At 62.1% G+C, this 16715-nt stretch overlaps 2 protein-coding genes across 7 annotated transcripts; one reads left to right on the forward strand and one right to left on the reverse strand.

The window, feature by feature from the left end:
• Positions 1 to 1571: 1571 nt before the first annotated feature.
• ZDHHC12 (zinc finger DHHC-type palmitoyltransferase 12) lies at positions 1572 to 4929 on the forward strand. Of its 5 annotated transcripts, none has more exons than XM_046023299.1 (5): positions 1572 to 1700; positions 3120 to 3256; positions 3633 to 3710; positions 3867 to 4074; positions 4265 to 4929. In XM_046023299.1, the coding sequence occupies exons 1-5, from the start codon at positions 1601 to 1603 to the stop codon at positions 4486 to 4488; spliced, it is 747 nt and encodes a 248-aa protein (XP_045879255.1). In that variant the 5' UTR covers positions 1572 to 1600; the 3' UTR covers positions 4489 to 4929. The 5 variants fall into 5 exon arrangements, with proteins under 5 accessions (XP_045879255.1, XP_045879254.1, XP_045879258.1 ...); XM_046023298.1 differs by having other exon boundaries at positions 3908 to 4074; XM_046023302.1 differs by having other exon boundaries at positions 3908 to 4074; positions 4287 to 4929.
• On the reverse strand, positions 4869 to 16085 carry PKN3 (protein kinase N3). 2 transcript variants are annotated; one of them, XM_046023296.1, is made up of 22 exons: positions 15596 to 16085; positions 13149 to 13389; positions 12798 to 12943; positions 12191 to 12302; positions 11990 to 12117; positions 11591 to 11774; positions 10302 to 10448; positions 10109 to 10218; positions 9856 to 9999; positions 9396 to 9471; positions 9149 to 9311; positions 8854 to 8956; positions 8675 to 8742; positions 8323 to 8386; positions 8081 to 8172; positions 7618 to 7794; positions 6621 to 6683; positions 6441 to 6517; positions 5919 to 6061; positions 5703 to 5810; positions 5446 to 5526; positions 4869 to 5335 (listed from the first exon to the last, which is right to left on the reverse strand). In XM_046023296.1, exons 1-22 carry the CDS (start codon positions 15803 to 15805, stop codon positions 5123 to 5125), a joined length of 2850 nt encoding a protein of 949 aa, XP_045879252.1. In that variant the 5' UTR covers positions 15806 to 16085; the 3' UTR covers positions 4869 to 5122. The 2 variants fall into 2 exon arrangements, with proteins under 2 accessions (XP_045879252.1, XP_045879253.1); XM_046023297.1 differs by lacking the exon at positions 15596 to 16085 and adding an exon at positions 14575 to 15559.
• Between the last annotated feature and the right edge of the window lie 630 nt (positions 16086 to 16715).

Consider the following 16715-nt stretch of genomic DNA (forward strand, 5'->3'; position numbering starts at 1 on the left):
ATTTCTGTGACTCTATAAGTTGGCTTCATTCTCTCCTGGCACAGTCTCCCTCCTTGTAGTGTAAAGACAGCGGCCAGTTGCCCTTACATCCTATTCCTTATGCTTGAGATCCGAGAGAACGCCCCTTTCTCTCTCAACATTTATACGGTACTCTTTTTTTTTTTTTTTAATAAAGATACACCTTTATTTTATTTATTTATTTATTTATTTATTTATTTGACAGAGAAAGAGATCACAAGAAGGCATAGAGGCAGGCAGAGAGAGGGGGGGAAGCAGACTCCCTGCTGAGCAGAGAGCCCAATGCAGGTCTCTATTCCAGGACCCTGGGATCATGACCTGAGCAGAGGCTTTAACCCACTGAGCCACCCAGGCGCCCCTATATGGTACTCTTATAGACTGTTCTGATTGGCTCTGCTGAGTCACATGTCCAGAACCTAGGACCAATCACTGGAGACATTGATATAGGGACCCAGGTTTGGCCCTGTAGAGTCACATGACCACATCTTGTCTCCTGCCACCTGGTAGAGTGAGGGACGGAGTTCTCCAGAGCCACATGGGATGGGGAAGAGTCAGTTCCCCAGCAGAAAAGGGGATGCTGAGCTGACAAAACAGATGCCAGAAGAGCGTACTGGAGGAGCCGATAGGGCCAGTCTGTTGGACGAAGAAGGTGGATGTTGGTATCAGTGGGAAGTGTGGGTGGAAAGGCAGAGCTGAATGGGGAGTGCCCTGGGGACACAGTTAAAGGAGTGTGAACAGTGAATAACGATGAGGTTTCATTTTAGAATATCCGGAAGCCTCAGGTTGGGCAAGTCCTTCGGGCAGGGTGAGGTGTTGACTTACAGCGGGGGAGATGACAGTCCCGTACTAGACACTGTCCTTGCATTATTTAATCCTCGCAACCACCCTGTCAGGGGGGTGGTATCGTCGGTCTTCACTATATAGACAGAAAACAGAGCTCAGAGTGGTTCAATAACTTGCCGGAGCTCACACAGATAGCAAGGGGCAGTGCTGGTATTTCCGACTCTGCCTCCACTTGAGCCCCTCGTACCCAGGATCTGCACCCGGGACGACCACTTTGCTCTCATCCTGTTCGCAGTATCTAAAAATGAATAGCGAGGAGGTAAGGGTGTCACCACGGAGCATCCGAGGGCGAGTCCTGCCCCCCTAGAGACCTCAGGCATCACACCCTAGAAACCAGCACGTGTCACACCAAACACCTTGGACATGAAAGCGCCCGGAGAACTGTACGCATGCGCGAGGCCGTGGGGTTGGGGAGGGCTGGGTGGGAGCCCAAGGGGGCGGGGTCGAGACTCGCGCCTGCTCCTCGGCTTCCGAAAGTTACCTGGCTGGTGGGGGCTGGGGCTGGGGTGGGGGGCGGTTACCAGCTGCGCGCGCGCCGGCCCCGCCCTCAGCCTCTTCAGGCACCTGTTGGCTCGAGGGCCTACGCGGCCGCAGCTGCCATCCAATAGACAGCCTCCCCGGCCCAATAAGGCCCCACCTACCTCCAAGATCCACCAATCCCCGGGTGGCCGCGGCCCCTCTCCCTCGAAGGGCCCGCCCCTCCGGGCGCTTCTTCCGGGTGGGGCCCCGGGCGGAGGAGATGGCGCCATGGGCGCTCCTCAGCGCAGGGGTCCTGGTGCGGACCGGGCACACTGTGCTGACCTGGGGGATCACGCTGGTGCTCTTCCTGCACGATACCGGTGAGCCGGACCCCGCGCGACCCCGGACCCACCCAATCCCGTGTGGTTCCCCAGACGTTTGGGTCTCACTGCGTCTCCTGCTGAAGCCCCAGAAATCCTGGGATTCACCCCATTTCCGCTAGCTCCTGAGCCCCTTCCCCATCTATCGTTCCAAGAGCCACCTGCCTTCTGCCTATACCCAGATGATCCCTAATTAATCCCAGCATCTTCCTGATCCCTGCCAGATGCCCTGTGCATCCCGGGACCCATCCGGTCCCCTCCAGATCTGACGTCCGACCTGAGCCCCCATCTCCCCTGATCCCGGGACCCACCCGGTCCTTCCCAGGAACTGACTCCCAGCCGTCCCTCCGTAAGATTCCGAGGATCAAGTAGATCGAGGACTGGCACCCCACCCATTTCCGTGGCCACTAGCTGCCTAAGTCCAGGCTCCCCACGCTGTGGGGCGAGAAGACACCGAAGGGAGTGGCCCGCCCCTCACTTCTTGCCCTGAGGTCCCTAACCCCGCTAACGTCCTTCCCCTCTTTACCCGCCAGGCTGCTTCCCTGGTTCTCACCCTCCCTCCCTGCCAGCTAGGGTAGCCCCACTCCGGCTTCCTTGCTCCAGCCTCAGCCCCTGGACTGGGGCTGTTGTCACTTTCCTCCCAAGACCTTCTCAAGCCTCCTCCATGGTCCTCGCCCTTAAGCCTAAAAACGTGCTCAGTCTCCCCATCAAAAAGGAGCCCCCCAACCCACCTTTCCTTCTCTGCTCCTTTTCACAACCAAGGGACCCCTGAGCCGTCCACACACTGTCATCTGTCTCATGCGCCTCACTCCTCACCCCTGCTCCCCCCAAAATCCTCATTCACCCCCATGAGTTGGACCCTCCCTGGCCAGCCCCTCCTCTGTCTCTATCTCATGGGCATATCAGACCTGGCTGGTCTCCCCATCATGGAGCCGAAGGCAGGGACCCCTCCTCCCTCTCCCACACATCTAGTCAAGTCTGACCCCTTCGCCCCCTTCTCCCTTATCTGTCCTTTTGTCTGCACTCTTCCTGTCAGTGCCCTTGTCTGGCTACCCTCCTCTCCCTCCTGGATAAGCTCTCTGCCTCCAGGCTTCCTCCTGCTCCCCCATCCATCTTTTCTCCAGCAGGAGGGTTTTCAGAAACAGTTCTGACCCTATAAGCTTCCATGGCTCCCTACTGCCCTTCGCCTTCCAGATAAAAGGCAGATGAACTGCCTTTTTTTACCCCCCTGAGCCCAGACTTCTCCCTCCTGTACCCTATGCAGTGGCAACACTTGCAGGCTTGACCGCTTATTAAACCCCATCTCCAGGCTTTTGTTCAGCCAGGGACAGACTCCCCACCTTCAACTACACCCCAACATACAGCCTTCTCCTGTTCAGCTCGGGCCTCCGCCTCACTCTCCTCCTCTGGCCTCTCCAGCTCTGCGGCAGTGGGAGGAGCAAGGGGAGCTGCTCCTGCCCCTTACCTTCCTGCTCCTGGTGCTGGGTTCCCTGCTGCTCTACCTGGCTGTGTCGCTCATGGACCCGGGATATGTGAATGTCCAGCCCCAGCTCCAGGTAACCAGGGGGCCCCTGAGGGCCTGAACCTTCTCTCCTCACAACAGGACACGCGAGGTCTCTGTAACGGTCTCATGCCAGGATCTGTGCAGAGCGGCTCTGCTGGGGGTGCCTCCGTGAAGCTCTTGGCAGCCCTAGAACCCCATCCCACAAAGAGGAAATCGCCAAGGCCCAGCGAGGGAAAACAACTGGTAGAGGTCACACAGCTTCGCTTCGCTCAGACCAGAGCATTCTGCCCCTCCAGACCCCCTCCAAGACACAGGGGATGGGCCCCCACCTGCACAGACCCGGAGCTAAGCTAGCCCCCAAGGGAAATGTCCACAAGTACCATCTGCCTCCCAAGGGGACCGATCTTATACCCCTCTCCCACTTTCAGGAGGAGGTGAAGGAGGAGCAGACGGCCATGGTTCCTCAAGCCATCCCCCTTCGGCGCTGCAGATACTGCCTGGTGCTGGTGGGTGACCAGGGACCTCCACGGGAGGGCGTGGGGGCAAGGTGGAGACTCCCTGACCTCCTGCCCCCTGTGCCTTGGCCTCCCCTCTCCAGGAAGGCCTCCCCGATGGAGGCCCCAGCCTCCTGACCTCATCACTCCCCTCCGTCTTGGGCCCAGAGGGGAGCTGGCCTTGAGCCTGCCTCCCTCCCTGCCCACAGCAGCCCCTGCGGGCCCGGCACTGCCGCGAGTGCCGGCGCTGCGTGCGCCGCTATGACCACCACTGCCCCTGGATGGAGAACTGCGTGGGGGAGCGCAACCACCCGCTCTTCGTGGCCTACTTGGCGCTGCAGCTGGTGGTGCTTCTGTGGGGCCTCTACCTGGCCTGGTGGGTTCCACTACTGCCCTGGCTACAGTCGGGCGGGGAGGGCCGCAGCGTCCGTCTGCAAGGTGGGGGGAGAGACGGGACTCCCTCTCCGTGCCCTTGGACCGCCTCCCAAGCAGCGTGCCCACCGGGGCTCCCTGGGGTACCCCTGCCCTCCCCCAGCCTCACTCCCCCTCTGTCTCCTGCCCTGCAGGTCTGGCCTCCATTTCTTCCAGCCTTGGGGGCTGTGGCTGCGCTCCAGCGGGCTGCTGTTTGCCACCTTCCTGCTGCTCTCCCTCCTCTCCTTGGTGGCCAGCCTGCTCCTCGCCTCGCACCTCTACCTGGTGGCCGGCAACACTACCACCTGGGAGTTCATCTCCTCGCACCGCATTGCCTATCTCCGCCAGCGCCCCAGCAACCCCTTCGACCGCGGCCTGACCCGCAACCTGGCCCACTTCTTCTGCGGATGGCCCTCAGGGACCTGGGAGACCCTCTGGGCCGAGGGAGAGGAGGAGGAGGAGGAAGGCAGAAGCCAGGCTGTTTAGGGTCACTGGAGGCAAGGCTACCACCTTGTGCCTGAAAACCAGAGGGGATGCCGCCCGCTGGGGTCGGCCCTCAGAGGGCCCTGAAGTCCTTTTGCTCCTGCCCGCTCCTCCGAGGCCTCAGAGCAGAGCTGAACGACAGAACCTGCGTCAGTGGGCAGGTCTGCCCTGTAAAGGAAGAACGGGAGGCAGAGGACATGGCGGGGGGGGCTCAGGCACCAGAGACCTGGGCTTCGGAGACCTCCACCCTGCCCCCCACGCCAGATGCCGCCAGTGCACAGTTTTCTAAATTTAATAATCTATAAAGCAAGTCAAGTATTAAAAAAACCAACTGCTCTTTGCTGTGCTGCCCTTTCTGGTCCAGGTCTCCTGGGTGGGGGGAGGTGGTGGTGGCAAGGAGCGGAAAGCCCCCCATAGCAGCCTCACGGCTGCACCTCCAGGCCCAAGACCCACAAATAACCCAGGGAGGCCCAGGCCTCCAGGGCAGGGCACGCAGCTGGGGAGATAGGGAGGATGCACCCGAGAGGCCCTCAGGGCCCCAGGAATCTCTCAGACACAAAGTCGAAGTCCCGGAAGGCAGCCTGCTGGCGGGCGGTCAGGGGGCAGCGGGGGTCAGGCGGGGTCAGGGCCGGCGGCAGCCCCGTGAACTCGCCCTCGAAGTAGCGCAGGTCTGTAGGGCCACAAAGTGTGGGCAGGAACGGCGGCCGGACGGTGCGGGCGAGCAGGGCCTGCCAGTCAGTGGTCTGGGGGGGCAAGGGGAGAGCTGCCTGAGATGACGGACATCGGCCCCCGCGGCCACACCATGGCTCCCCCTGTGCCAGGCACCCGGCACCCGGCACCCGGCACCACTCACCCTGAAGAAGGGCTGGGTTTTGATCTCCTCCGCGTCCTGCTCACCTGCCCCCAGGCGCTGCTCCGGGCACTTCTGCAGGAGCTGGGCCAGAAGACAGGGGCTCACGGGGGGGGCACTTGGCCCCAGGCACTGCCCACCTGCCCACGTTCCCCAAGTGAGCTGGGCCGTGGGGCCCCCAAGAGAATGGGTAGTGACGGGCAGCCATGAGCCGTGGCCGCTGTCCAGCCCAGCCCTGCCCAGCCCCCTGCGGTGATCACCTTCTGAATGAGCTCGAGTCCTTGCACCGACAGAAAGCGGGGATATGGGGCATCCGCGTTGACGATGCAGTCAAACACCTCCTCTTCCGTGTCTCCGGGGAATGGGCACTAGAGGGAACGGGGGCTCACCAGGGTGCCTAAGCGCGCGCGTGCACACACACACACACCCTCCCCGCTTCCACCTAGCAGCCCCGGTAGCCCAGGTCCAGTGCTCACCTCACCCACCAGCATCTCATAGAGCAGCACACCCAACCCCCACCAGTCCACGGCCCGTGTGTAGGCCTCCTGGGTCAGCACCTCCGGGGCCAGGAACTCCGGGGTGCCGCAGAACGTGCTCGTCCGGTCCCCAAAGCCGATCCCTGCAAACCAGCATCCACACTGGTGCCGGCCCGACACGTCTCATCCACACAGCCCCAGTGGGCGCGAGAATCAACATGACCCCAGGTACCGAGACCCATGCCAAGCCCTGCCCCATACCCCAGGAAGGGGAGCAGTTTTTACGCCATCAGACAGGAGAAAGCAGAGCCTCAGTCAAGTTCCTATGCCAAGGTCACGAAGGAAAAGGAGAACCTGGTGCCCTCTCCCTCTGGCTGAGGGCAGGCTGGGAAGGAAAACCCGGTGTGTCCAGCTGGTCCCTGGAATGAGGGCCGGGGTGGGGATGGGGGGGCCACAACCCCGCTGGCCTGGGCTGGGTGAGCAGCGCTGGAGGACAGGGAATGCTGGGCAGCAGGGACCCACCTTCCTTACACAGCCCAAAGTCTGCGATCTTCAGGAAACCCTGGGCATCCAGCAGAAGGTTATCCAACTTCAGGTCCCTAAGGGTAAGGGGGGCAGATCAAAGGGGCCCTGGAGCATCGCAAGAGGAGGGCAGTGGCTGCTCCTTCACCCCCTGCCCCCAGCACCTTTGCGGCAAGTTACCTGTAAATGATCTTCTTCTCATGTAAGAACTGCAGCCCGAGGACCACACAGGCCAGGTAGAACCTGTGAGTGGCATGGTGGGGGGTGGCGGAGGGAGTTCAGGCCCAGGACTGTGATGGGGAGGGCGGGGAGACCCCAGGATGGCCCCAACCCGGGCAGCCCTGAATGTCTCAGCCAGAGTCAGATGCCAGGGGGAGGGGGCGGGGAGAGTGGGTGCTTCTCCAGACAGTGGCCCCAAGCTTGCTGCCCGCTGACAGCCTATCCTTCCTGGGCTCTGAGATCGTGCCAGGAATGATACCACATGTCCTCACGCCTTACTCTCCCACATCCTCCCAGCCATGCTCCGCTGATACTCATCATATCTGTTTTTCAAAGGAAGATCTGAGACTCAGATCAGGGATGCCCCTGGGGTCACACAGCTAGTGGCAGACCCGAACCCCAGAACCAGCACTCTGCTACTCAAGAAATAACTCCAGGGGCGCCTGGGTGGCTCAGTCGGTTGAGCGTCTGCCTTCAGCTCAGGTCATGATCTTGGGATCCTGGGATCGAGCCCCGAGTCGGGCTCCCTGCCCAGCGGGGAGCTGCCTCTCCCTCTCCCTCTGCCTGCTGCTTCCCCTACTTGTGCTCTCTCTCTCTCTCACTCTGATAAATAAATAAAATCTTTAAGAAAAAAAGAAAACAGAAATAACTCCAGTTGCCATTCCCTCACTAGTCACAGGTTCCGGTGCTCCACACTTTATAAACATTGGGTTCATCTACCCAACAAGCCTATGACCTAGTTCTCATGGGCCCCATTCACAGCTCCATAAACTGAGGCCCAAGGTCAGAGGTGCTGTGATAGCTGACGAGAGCGACAACCAGGGTTTGAACGAAGGCTTCCCTGACTCCATGCTGTTCTGCTGCTGGGCACCCTGGGGGAAGCAGGGTGAAGGGAGCGGGGCAGAGGCCACCAGGAAAGGCTTGCTGAGAGAGGCAGACAAGAGGGGTGGGCACCCACCGGGCCTGAGGCTCAGGGAAGACATCCTCGTGGATCTGCATCATGAGGTCGCCACCAGCTGCAAACTCGGTCACGAAGCAGGCGTGGCTGGAGGTCTGGAAGCAGGCAAGGAGGGAGAGCAGGAAGGGGTGCCCCGTGCGGCCCACGGCCTCCAGGATGCGTTTCTCGCAATACAGGCTGTGATGGGGGGAGGGGGTGTTTGGAGGGAAGGAAGACCCCTGCTGACTGAGCCCTGGCCCTCTGGAGCTTCCAAGTGTCAGGTGGTAGAATGATGGTTTCTAAATATCAGGCCAAGAGAAGGCAGGACCCGCCCAAGGGCACCCAGTTAACTGCTGTGGGTGCTAGAAAGAGAAGCCAGGACTGGCTGGCCCCAGGAGCACTCAGCGCCTTCTGGTGCCCCCGGCCCAGGCCAGCCATCCAGGATCCCCTCCAGGGCCGGACGCCCACGGGCCTGACTACACACCTCTCCATCTCATCCCGGCTCAGCACCTCCTGCTTCTTGAGCGCTTTGATCGCGTAATATTTCCCCGTGCCCTTGAACTGGACCAGGAGGACCTGGGGACCAGAGAGAGCTCAGGCTCCAGGTGGACAGCACAGGGCAGCCTTTGCTTCCCCTACCCACGGCCCCATGGATCACAGCGTCCTCCCAGCTCAGGTGCTGGGGCCTGCTCACCTCCTCCCACGGTCCCCTCCTCGGCCCATTACCTTCCCAAAGTGTCCCCGGCCCAGCACGGCCAAGCAGCGGAAGTCCTGAAGCCGGGGGGCTCTCCTGCAAGACAGAGGGCACAGGACAAGAGCTGGGCCTCCATGAAGAGCTGCTTCAAACCCTCCATGTCCAGTCCTGGGCTGTCCCCACCAATGAGGCTGGACAGCCTGGGAGTGGGAGTGGGGGTTCCAGGGACAGTGGTGTCCTAGAGTCTGGAATGCAGCTGGAGCTCAGTAATATGGCTTTAGTGAGTAAGAACCTGACAGCAAGGGGCATCAGATGGTATCTGAATGGACATCCCAAGTGAGTAGGTAAATGTCTTAAGCATAAAAGTGAGCCCAGTGGGGGTACCTGGTGGCTGAGGCAGGAGGCGGCGGTCCGAGACGTGTCCTGGGCTCCATGTGGGGACGTTTGGTGCGCTGTGAGGGCAGAGCGGCTCAAACAGAGCCGGGCTTCCCACCCTCTTTCCCTCCAGCCCCACCACCCTAACCCAGCAGCCCCCCCCCCCCGGGCCACCAGCACCCCCTCACCGGGATCTCCTCGGGGGTCGGCTCCTGGGGCAGGTAGAGGCGTGGGGGCTTGGGCGGGGGGCTTGTCTCTTCTCCCAAGGGGCTCTTCGTGGCTGGGAAATGACTACGTGGAGAGAGCAGACACGTGGCGGGGCACAGGCCGATGGAAGAGCCGTGGGGACAGACACACAGCAACGCCAGAGACAGACAGATGGAGGGTCGGAGGGGGAGTGACGGGTACAGAAGACAGCAGTTGCACCTGGAGAGAGGTGGATGCAGCGGAGAAGCAGGTCCCCGGGGTGGGGCGGCTCCTCACCTGGGCGAGGCAGGGTCAGCCCGGGGTGTGGTCGGGGTTTCGGGGCACGCTTTGGGGGGGCTGATCGTGCTTGGGGAGCTGCAGGGAGGCAGCAGGCTCATGACCAAGCGTCCCCAGGCCGCCATGCTGAGGTTCATCTGCGAAGCCCTCAGGAAGTCCTGACCTGGGACAAAAGGGCGGCTCAGCCCAGGGTCCCCAACGGCCCCTGCCCTGCCCCCTAAATGCACAGCCCTGTCCCCGTCCACACCTCGGCGTTTGGAGAAAATGCGTTTCTGCCTCTGCAGCCGGGGCCTCCTCTCAATGACGGGGTCACAGAAAGTCACCTGCAGGGACAGAGGGCAGAGGGCAGGGCTGGAGACCGGTCTTCTCCCATCCCACCTGCCACCAGGGTACCTCCCTGATCTCCAGGATCCTAGCCTGAGCCCCCAATATCAGTGATGCAAGAGCCAGAGGGGCCCAGAGAGAGGGATTCAATGTCTGCATGGGTACCAGTGGGGAAACTGAGGTCCAGAGAAGAGAGGCACTTGTCCAGGGTCGCACGTGAGGCCAGGCAGTCAGGACCAAGAGGCAGGCCTCTAGACTCCCCTGCAGTCCTCAGACAGGGGCTGGGAATCCTTCGTTCCTGGATTAGCCCCAATTCCCACTCTAATGGGTCACCTAGTTTCGAAGGCCCTTCTAGTCAGGTCAGAGGGCAGGGTAGAGGGCACCTCGGCAAAGAGCAGTCCCTGGGGCACCAGACTGAGGGAGAGCTCGTGACGGGCATTGTCCAGGAAGTCCTCCAGCCGCAGGAAGGCCACGCCGCACAGCTGCCGCCAGTCCCGCCAGCGCACCCCGATCTCCAGCTCCCGGGCCTACGTCGGGGAGGCCAGGTTGAGGAACGGGGCATGGCATGTGCCCCCTACTTGGCTGGCCTTCTGCCCCATGGCCTGAGGTCACACCTGCCTGCCCCCCACGGCTCACCCGCTCCAGGGGGACAATAAAGGTCTGGTCCCAGGACTGCTTGGCCACCGGCCCCCAGCCAGTCTGGCCCACGACACGATTGTCCACCTTCAGCACGGCCAGCACCTCACCTGCAGGGCCGGACAGGGAGCTCAGGGCAGGCGAGGAGTGGAGGTTGTCTGCTGTCCCCAGCTCCCTGAGGCCCCCTACTCACTGGCCAGGTCTCCTCCACCACGCTGCGGCTTGGCCCTGCCCCGGAGCCAGCCCTGGGAGGGGCTCCCGGCCAGCGCGGCCGCTGGGGACCGTCCAGGCACAGCTGTCAGCAGCCGCTCACAGCCCAGGAGGCGGACCTCCAGCGTCCCTGTGGGGACAGTGCGGGGAACACCGTGAAGTGTCCTTCTCCCTCTGCCACACCCAGGTCTCCCCAAGATGGCTGAACCCAGATCTTGCCCACCTTAAGCAGCGGGTGGGGGGGAGGGCTTAGCCAGGAGACAGGATGTAAGGTGGCCCCAAGCACCCAGATGAATTCTAGGCCTTTTAACAAGCCATGCCCTGCCCTGCCTTGCCCATCTCGTCTACTTGGCCAATTCCCAGAAGTCCTTCAAGGCTAAGTGTAGATACCACCTCCTCCAGGAAGCATTCCTTGAATTCCCAAAGCCAGATGAGGGAGCCCACGCAGCCCCTGTACTTCCCCTTCTCAGCTCTGTTCACAATGGGATGTGGTCTAAGCCTGAACCAGCTCTGAGCAGGGAAGGTACTGGGCTCTCTGGCTGGCCCTGTGTCATGGGTAGGAAGTTCAGAGTTTCCAAAGTCAGCATGCTTAGATTATTTGTTGATTAGAATTCACTACAATTCAGACAAATCCAGCTCAGGGATAAAAAAAAACAACTTTCTAGTAGTCCAAACTGCCCAGGACTGGACACCAGGGCCGCCAGGGCTGTGAGCTCCCCGGACACGGGCGCTTTAACCACTGTCACGGTTACTCACGTAAATAACGGCTTCGCCAATCGTGTGCGGACAATGCTCACGCTGTGCCTAGCGCTCCCCTCGCGACAGCTCACTGACTTTCACAGCAGCCCCATGAAGTAGGAGCTGTCATCCCCGTTTGACAGAGAAGCATAAACCGAGGGTCCAGGGGCACCTGGGTGGCTCAGTGGGTTAAGCCTCTGACTTCAGCTCAGGTCATGGTCTCAGGGTCTTGGGATCGAGTCCCGCATCGGGCTCTCTGCTGAGCGGGGAGCCTGTTTCTCTCTCTCTGCCTGCCTCTCTGCCTACTTACGATCTCTCTCTCTGTCAAATAAATAAATAAAATCTTGAAAAAAAACAAAACCAAAACCAAAACCTCAGGGTCCAGAGAGCAGAAGTCCACTGCCCAAGCTCGCGCAGCTAGGGGGTCGTGGGACCCGGATTGAAACTCTTTCTCCAGAGCTCTACCCCTTCCGTGTTTCAGGGCACTTGCTGGAAGAAAAGGGGAGCCCTGATGTGGGAGGGACTCCTGGCTACCTGTCACGGCGGTGGGCTTCACAAGCACCCCCGAGGGCTGGGGCTTCCCAGACACAGCGGTCCGCAGCTCCCGCGCCACTCGGCCACGCAGGGGATGAGCGGGAGGAAGTCCCTCCAGCAGCTGTTCCAAGGCCAGCCGCAGGAGGTCCAGCTTCTGGGAGGACTCCTGGAGCTGGGCCTGAGCCTGCGGAGCAGAAACAGACAGGGCGGACAGGCCCATGAACACGGCGGCCAGGACCAGGGGCTCAGGCCACCTGCCAGCAATGAAGGCCAGACAGAACCTGTGTCCGGTTTCCTCACTGCTGCCCCGCACAGCCCGACCACAGTGCAGAGGGTGGCGTGGGGACAAGCAGACACTCAGAGAGGAGCGGTCACGAAGGGAGGGCACCCCGGTCTGACCTCGGCCAGCGCCTTCCGGTCGTGCGTTCGCCGGCCACCCAGCAGCTTCACCACATTCTTGGCACCCTCGGCCACAGCGGCCTCAACGCGCAGCCGGTGTCTCAGCTCTGCAGCCAGCAGCTCGGGACCTGGGAGGAGGGGGTCAGCCCTCAGGCCCATGCCCCGCTCAGCCCTGCCCAGCCGCGCCTCTCCAAGCCTCACCTGGTTCCGGGGCCCCACTGGCCTCCAGGCTGCTGATCTTCATCCTCAGCAGGGCCACCTTCAGCTGGCTGTCCCGCAGCATCTGCTGGGCCGCTGCCAGGAGCTTCCTCTCCTGTAGGGTCATGACATATGCCCCTGCTGATCCAGGGCCAGCCCGGGGCCTCCCCTGTCAGACCAAAGCTGAAGCCAAGCCTCCCGTGTTAGCCTCGGTCTGGGGCAGAACCTCCTCCATCAGATGGAGGCCTCCTCCATCAGACAAGAGCTGGGGTCAAGCTTCTCCCATCACCTCAGGACCGGGCTCCCCACTAGGAGTCGGGGCCAGGATTGGGCCTTCCCTCCTACACCGGGAACATGGCCTGGGGTTTCCTCATTAGACGGAGTTGGGCCTCCTCTGTTAGATTAGGACTTCAAGCTGCGCCTGCCCCACCGAGCTGAGATTTGAGGGCTATGCCTCCCCCATCAGACTAATGGCTAAGACCGTGTCTCCCTTAGAATGTCACTGGCCCGGCTCCATTCCCTCTCAGAATAGGGGCTGGGGCAGCCCCTCCCCTAACAATCTGAGAGCCACACACACACACCCCCCCCCCCCAGACCCCAGGAGCCTTACCTTGGGCGTGCCAGAGGCACACGTGCGCGTCATGTTCTCCGCCCCCTGTTTCACCTTCAGCTCCACCTGTAGCTGCCTCCGGAGAGCCTCTAGCTGCCGAGCCCTGGGCTGCTCCGCGGGGGGCGGCGGGCCCGGGGCCACAGGCTCTGTGCACAGCGCGCAGGGCCGTTAAGCCCTGACCCAGACCCAGAGCCCCCTGCCCTGGGGCCTCACTCTCTCCACCCCTCCCCAGCCCTCCTGGCCAGGGCGACACCAGAGGAGGCTCTGAGAAGGGCCAGGGCCGAGGTCAAGGAGCTGGGTGGGTGCAGCACCCCCCTCCCCCCGCCCCCGAGGGTCTGACTCCGCGCTCACCGGCCAGGCCCGGCCCGGGGTCCGGCAGCACGATGCGCGCGTGCAGCGCCCTCAGCTCTCCGTGCAGCTGCTCCAGGCGGCGGTTGGAGGAGCGCAGGAGCTGCTGCACGTGGCCCAGGTGGCGGCGGTCCGTGGCCACCCTCCGCAGGTTCTCTACACCCTCCTTGATTTTCAGCTCCTTCTGGATGGCCCGGCGGATCACCTCTTTCTCATCCTCAGGGGGCCGCTGGTCGGCTCCAGGCTGCGGAATGGCAGAGCGGTAACGCCCCCTCCCATCCCAGCCACCGGCGGCCGCGGGTCCCCCCCAAACGGAGGAGTGCCTGGTGCCATCCGGCAGCCCGGATGGAGCCCCCGATCTCGGGAGGCATCTCCGGCCTTCCAGCTAGTATCCCCGGGCCAGATGCGAACCCTGGAGCTGGGCCCCCTACCCGTGCTCCCGCCCTCTGCTACAAGAGAGGAAGGGAAGGGACAAATTCGCCCTGCGGGCAGTCAGCTCTTGAACGACACGGGTTTGAACCGCGCGATCAACCGCGCGGTCCACTTACAAGCAAATTGTTTTCGATACATACAGCCCAGAGCTGTAAATGTTTTCGATACAGACAGCCCAGAGCTTTCTCTTCCTTACGATTTTCCTAATAACATTTCCTCTTTTTCTAGCTCCGTTATTTTAAGAATACGGTGCAGGGTGTACGTGATGCACCTTATAGGTGTTCGTCAACTGTTGATGTTACTGGTAAGGCTTCCGGTCGCCAGTAGGCTATTAGGAGTTAAGTTCTGGGGGAGTCAAAAGTTATACATGCATTTTCAACTGCCCGGGGAGCGGGGGCCCGGTCAGTGCCCTGGACCCCTGGGTTGTTTAAGAGACAACAGTCCATGGTGTCAGGGTCTGTTCCGAGCTTTGCAGACATTGATTTGCGAATCCTCACAACCACCCCATGAGGTAGGTATAGTTGTTATCCCCATTTTACAGATGGGGAAGCTGAGACACAGAGGGGCTGAGTAACTTGCCCGAGGTCACAGCACCAAGAAGGGGAGGCCACCCTCTGCCCACCAACCCGTCGGGCTGCCCTCTCTAAGGCTGCAATTCCAGCTGAGATCTGGGGCCAGAAAGGAGGCTAGGGAACCACCCAAGGTCACACACAGAGGGCAGCCAGAGGCCTGAGTAGGAGCCAGGAATGTTCCGGCAGGTAGCAAAGCAGAGGCACAGAGAGGGGCGGAGGAGGGCTCCGGAGGCCATTCCCAGCTCCGCTACTAGGACGAAGTAGAAGCTTTCTCACACTTCACCCCAGGTGGGAGCAAGGAAGAGGAAAGGCTCCTTTTCAGACGCCAACATTTCCAACCAAGCAGTGCCAAAGCTGACCTCAGCCCAGGGTGACCCACGATGCCCCCCACTCCCCCACGGATTCCTTTGGGGCCTCCACCTTACCTCTCGGGTCTCCATCTCTTGCGCCCAGGGCTAGGGGTGCCACCCCAGACTCAGGGACACCCCCCACCCGACCTCAGGCCTCCCGCTGGCCTGCTGGCCTGACTGTCAGAGGGCAGGGGCGGGACTCAGGAAATCCTTTGAGGGCCCTAGGCCAGAGGGCCAGAGCCAAAGGCCTGAGCAAACAAAGATCCCATGGAGCCGGGGGCCCGGCCACCGGGGTCCTGAGTCACCCAGCTGCCGCTGTTGGGCGGAGGTTCACAGGAAATAGGAAAATGTGTACAAGCCACGACTGAAACAGGCTGAGGGACCTCCGGAGGAAGGGGTGGGAGGGAGCGGAGGGAGTGCTTAAGGCTGCCTAAGACACTGGGCGGGGGTTCTTGAGCAGTCTTGTGGGGGACACTTTACCCGTGGCATTCCCCATGGTCCTGTCTGCCCTGGCATCCTGCCAAGGACACAGGCGGCCTCTCAGCTCTCCAGCTGGGACCCCACCCCATTTGCTCTGGGTGGACCTCCCCGACTGGGCGCCCACTGACACACAAACACACAGCTGCGGCTGCGGCTGCGGCGTCCCCCAGCCCCTACTGCGGGTGCGCCCCCCACCGCCCCTGTCCCGCCCGCGCCATTTGGACTAGAACTCTCTATGGACGCAAGGTTCCCTCCCAGGTGTTGGGCCAGAACCCCCCATTCTCGAGTCCAATCCCCACATGCCTTTGTGATCTGGGGAGCACCCCCACGAGTGCGCAGAGATCGGCCCCTCGCCGCGCCTCTTCCCCCTGCGCGCGCACACCTTCCTCTCCCCCCAGGGCTGGTCCCAGTGTGCCCCCACGGCCCCCCTTTGCTTTCCAGACAGATTCCCATGGTCTTACGGTCCCACGGGGAAGAACGGATTTTAGGAAACTTTGGGGCCCATCCCGGTGGCCCTGGCTACGGATTCGGACGTGCTCATGCGCTGGCCTGACCGGAGGCTCTGAGTCACTTGGGGGTGATTTAGGGACGTTCTCGGGGGACCTGAACGACTCACCCCCATGCTCAGCTCTGCCCTGCGAGGTGTAGCGAAGCCCGGGGCCGGGGCTGAGAACGGACCGGGCAGGGGCTGGGGGTCGGGTCTCGGGGCCGCGGCCGGAGCTCGGGGCGCCCGCGGCGTGCAAGAGACTTCCCGCGCCCCTCGGCCCGCGCCCGCAGCCAGGCCTCTCCCGGCGCGGTTCACCTGCCGCGGCGCCCCCTCCTCCATGGCGCCGCTCCGGCCGCACGGCCCCTCCTCTCGACCACTGCCGTTCCGGAAGCCCCGGCCCCTCCGCCAGGACTTTCAAACTTGAAACTTCCCGGGAAGCGGACGGGAGCCGCGGGATCGGGCGCCCCCTCCCGAAGTCCGCTGGCGCTCGCGGGACCCGGGATCAGCGCCGCCTCTCGGCGCGAGAGGTCAGCGCCCGGGGCCCTACTCCCCAACCCGGGGCCCCCGCGCCTCCCCGGCTCCCACGGCCCGCGGACCTTGGGCCCCAGCGTCCCTTTCCTGAGGCCGCGGTTCCCGCTCGGTGTGACGCGGACCCCCGCCCCGGGACAGAAGGGCAGGAAGGGACATTTCCCGGGCCGGGGTTCTCTAGCTGCCCTGAGGGGCGGCGGGGCGGCGGGGCGGCGATAGCGCCGCCTGCCGGCCGCGGGACCTGCTGTGCGGCCCGCCGGGTCCCCGCAGGCTCAGCCGGTTCCTCCGAGCCCCGCCACCACCTGCTTCCCACCCCGAAAGTTTCTCATCGTCTCTTCGCCCCACGAAGTCGTGGCCCTGTGTAGAGTCACTACTCGAAGAATGTATGCGTCTCAAAAAAGGAAAGCTTCACCCAAATCACGCCACATTACAAATGACAGGTGAAGATACCAAACATGTCGGGCACCCCGGTGGCTCAGATGGTTAAGCATTTGCCTTGGGCTCCCGTCATGACCGTCACGACCGTCATGACCACAGGGTTCTGGGATCCAGCCCCACGCTGGGCTCTCTGCTCAGAGGGGAGTCTGCTTCTGCCTCTCCCCCTGCTTGTGCTCTCTCTCTAAAGAATAAATAAAATCTTAAAAAATAAATAAAACCAAGCATCTCTCAGGCCCCCCACCACTCAACCAAAGTGGAGCTTTCTGGGTCAACCAGAGCCACC

The sequence above is a fragment of the Meles meles genome, chromosome 11 (assembly GCF_922984935.1).
Source record: "Meles meles chromosome 11, mMelMel3.1 paternal haplotype, whole genome shotgun sequence".
Taxonomy (NCBI): domain Eukaryota; kingdom Metazoa; phylum Chordata; class Mammalia; order Carnivora; family Mustelidae; genus Meles; species Meles meles.

Coding starts and splice junctions, on each gene's coding strand:
- ZDHHC12 (XM_046023298.1), top strand. CDS start 1,601: ATGGCGCCATGGGCGCTCCTCAGCGCAGGGGTCCTGGTGCGGACCGGG. Junction 1,701..3,119: donor GCTCTTCCTGCACGATACCG/GTGAGCCGGACC, acceptor TGGCCTCTCCAG/CTCTGCGGCAGTGGGAGGAG. Junction 3,257..3,632: donor ATGTCCAGCCCCAGCTCCAG/GTAACCAGGGGG, acceptor TCCCACTTTCAG/GAGGAGGTGAAGGAGGAGCA.
- PKN3 (XM_046023296.1), bottom strand. CDS start 15,805: ATGGAGGAGGGGGCGCCGCGGCAGGTGAACCGCGCCGGGAGAGGCCTG. Junction 8,173..8,322: donor GCCGGGGACACTTTGGGAAG/GTAATGGGCCGA, acceptor TCTGGTCCCCAG/GTCCTCCTGGTCCAGTTCAA. Junction 6,518..6,620: donor GAGAAGAAGATCATTTACAG/GTAACTTGCCGC, acceptor CCTTACCCTTAG/GGACCTGAAGTTGGATAACC.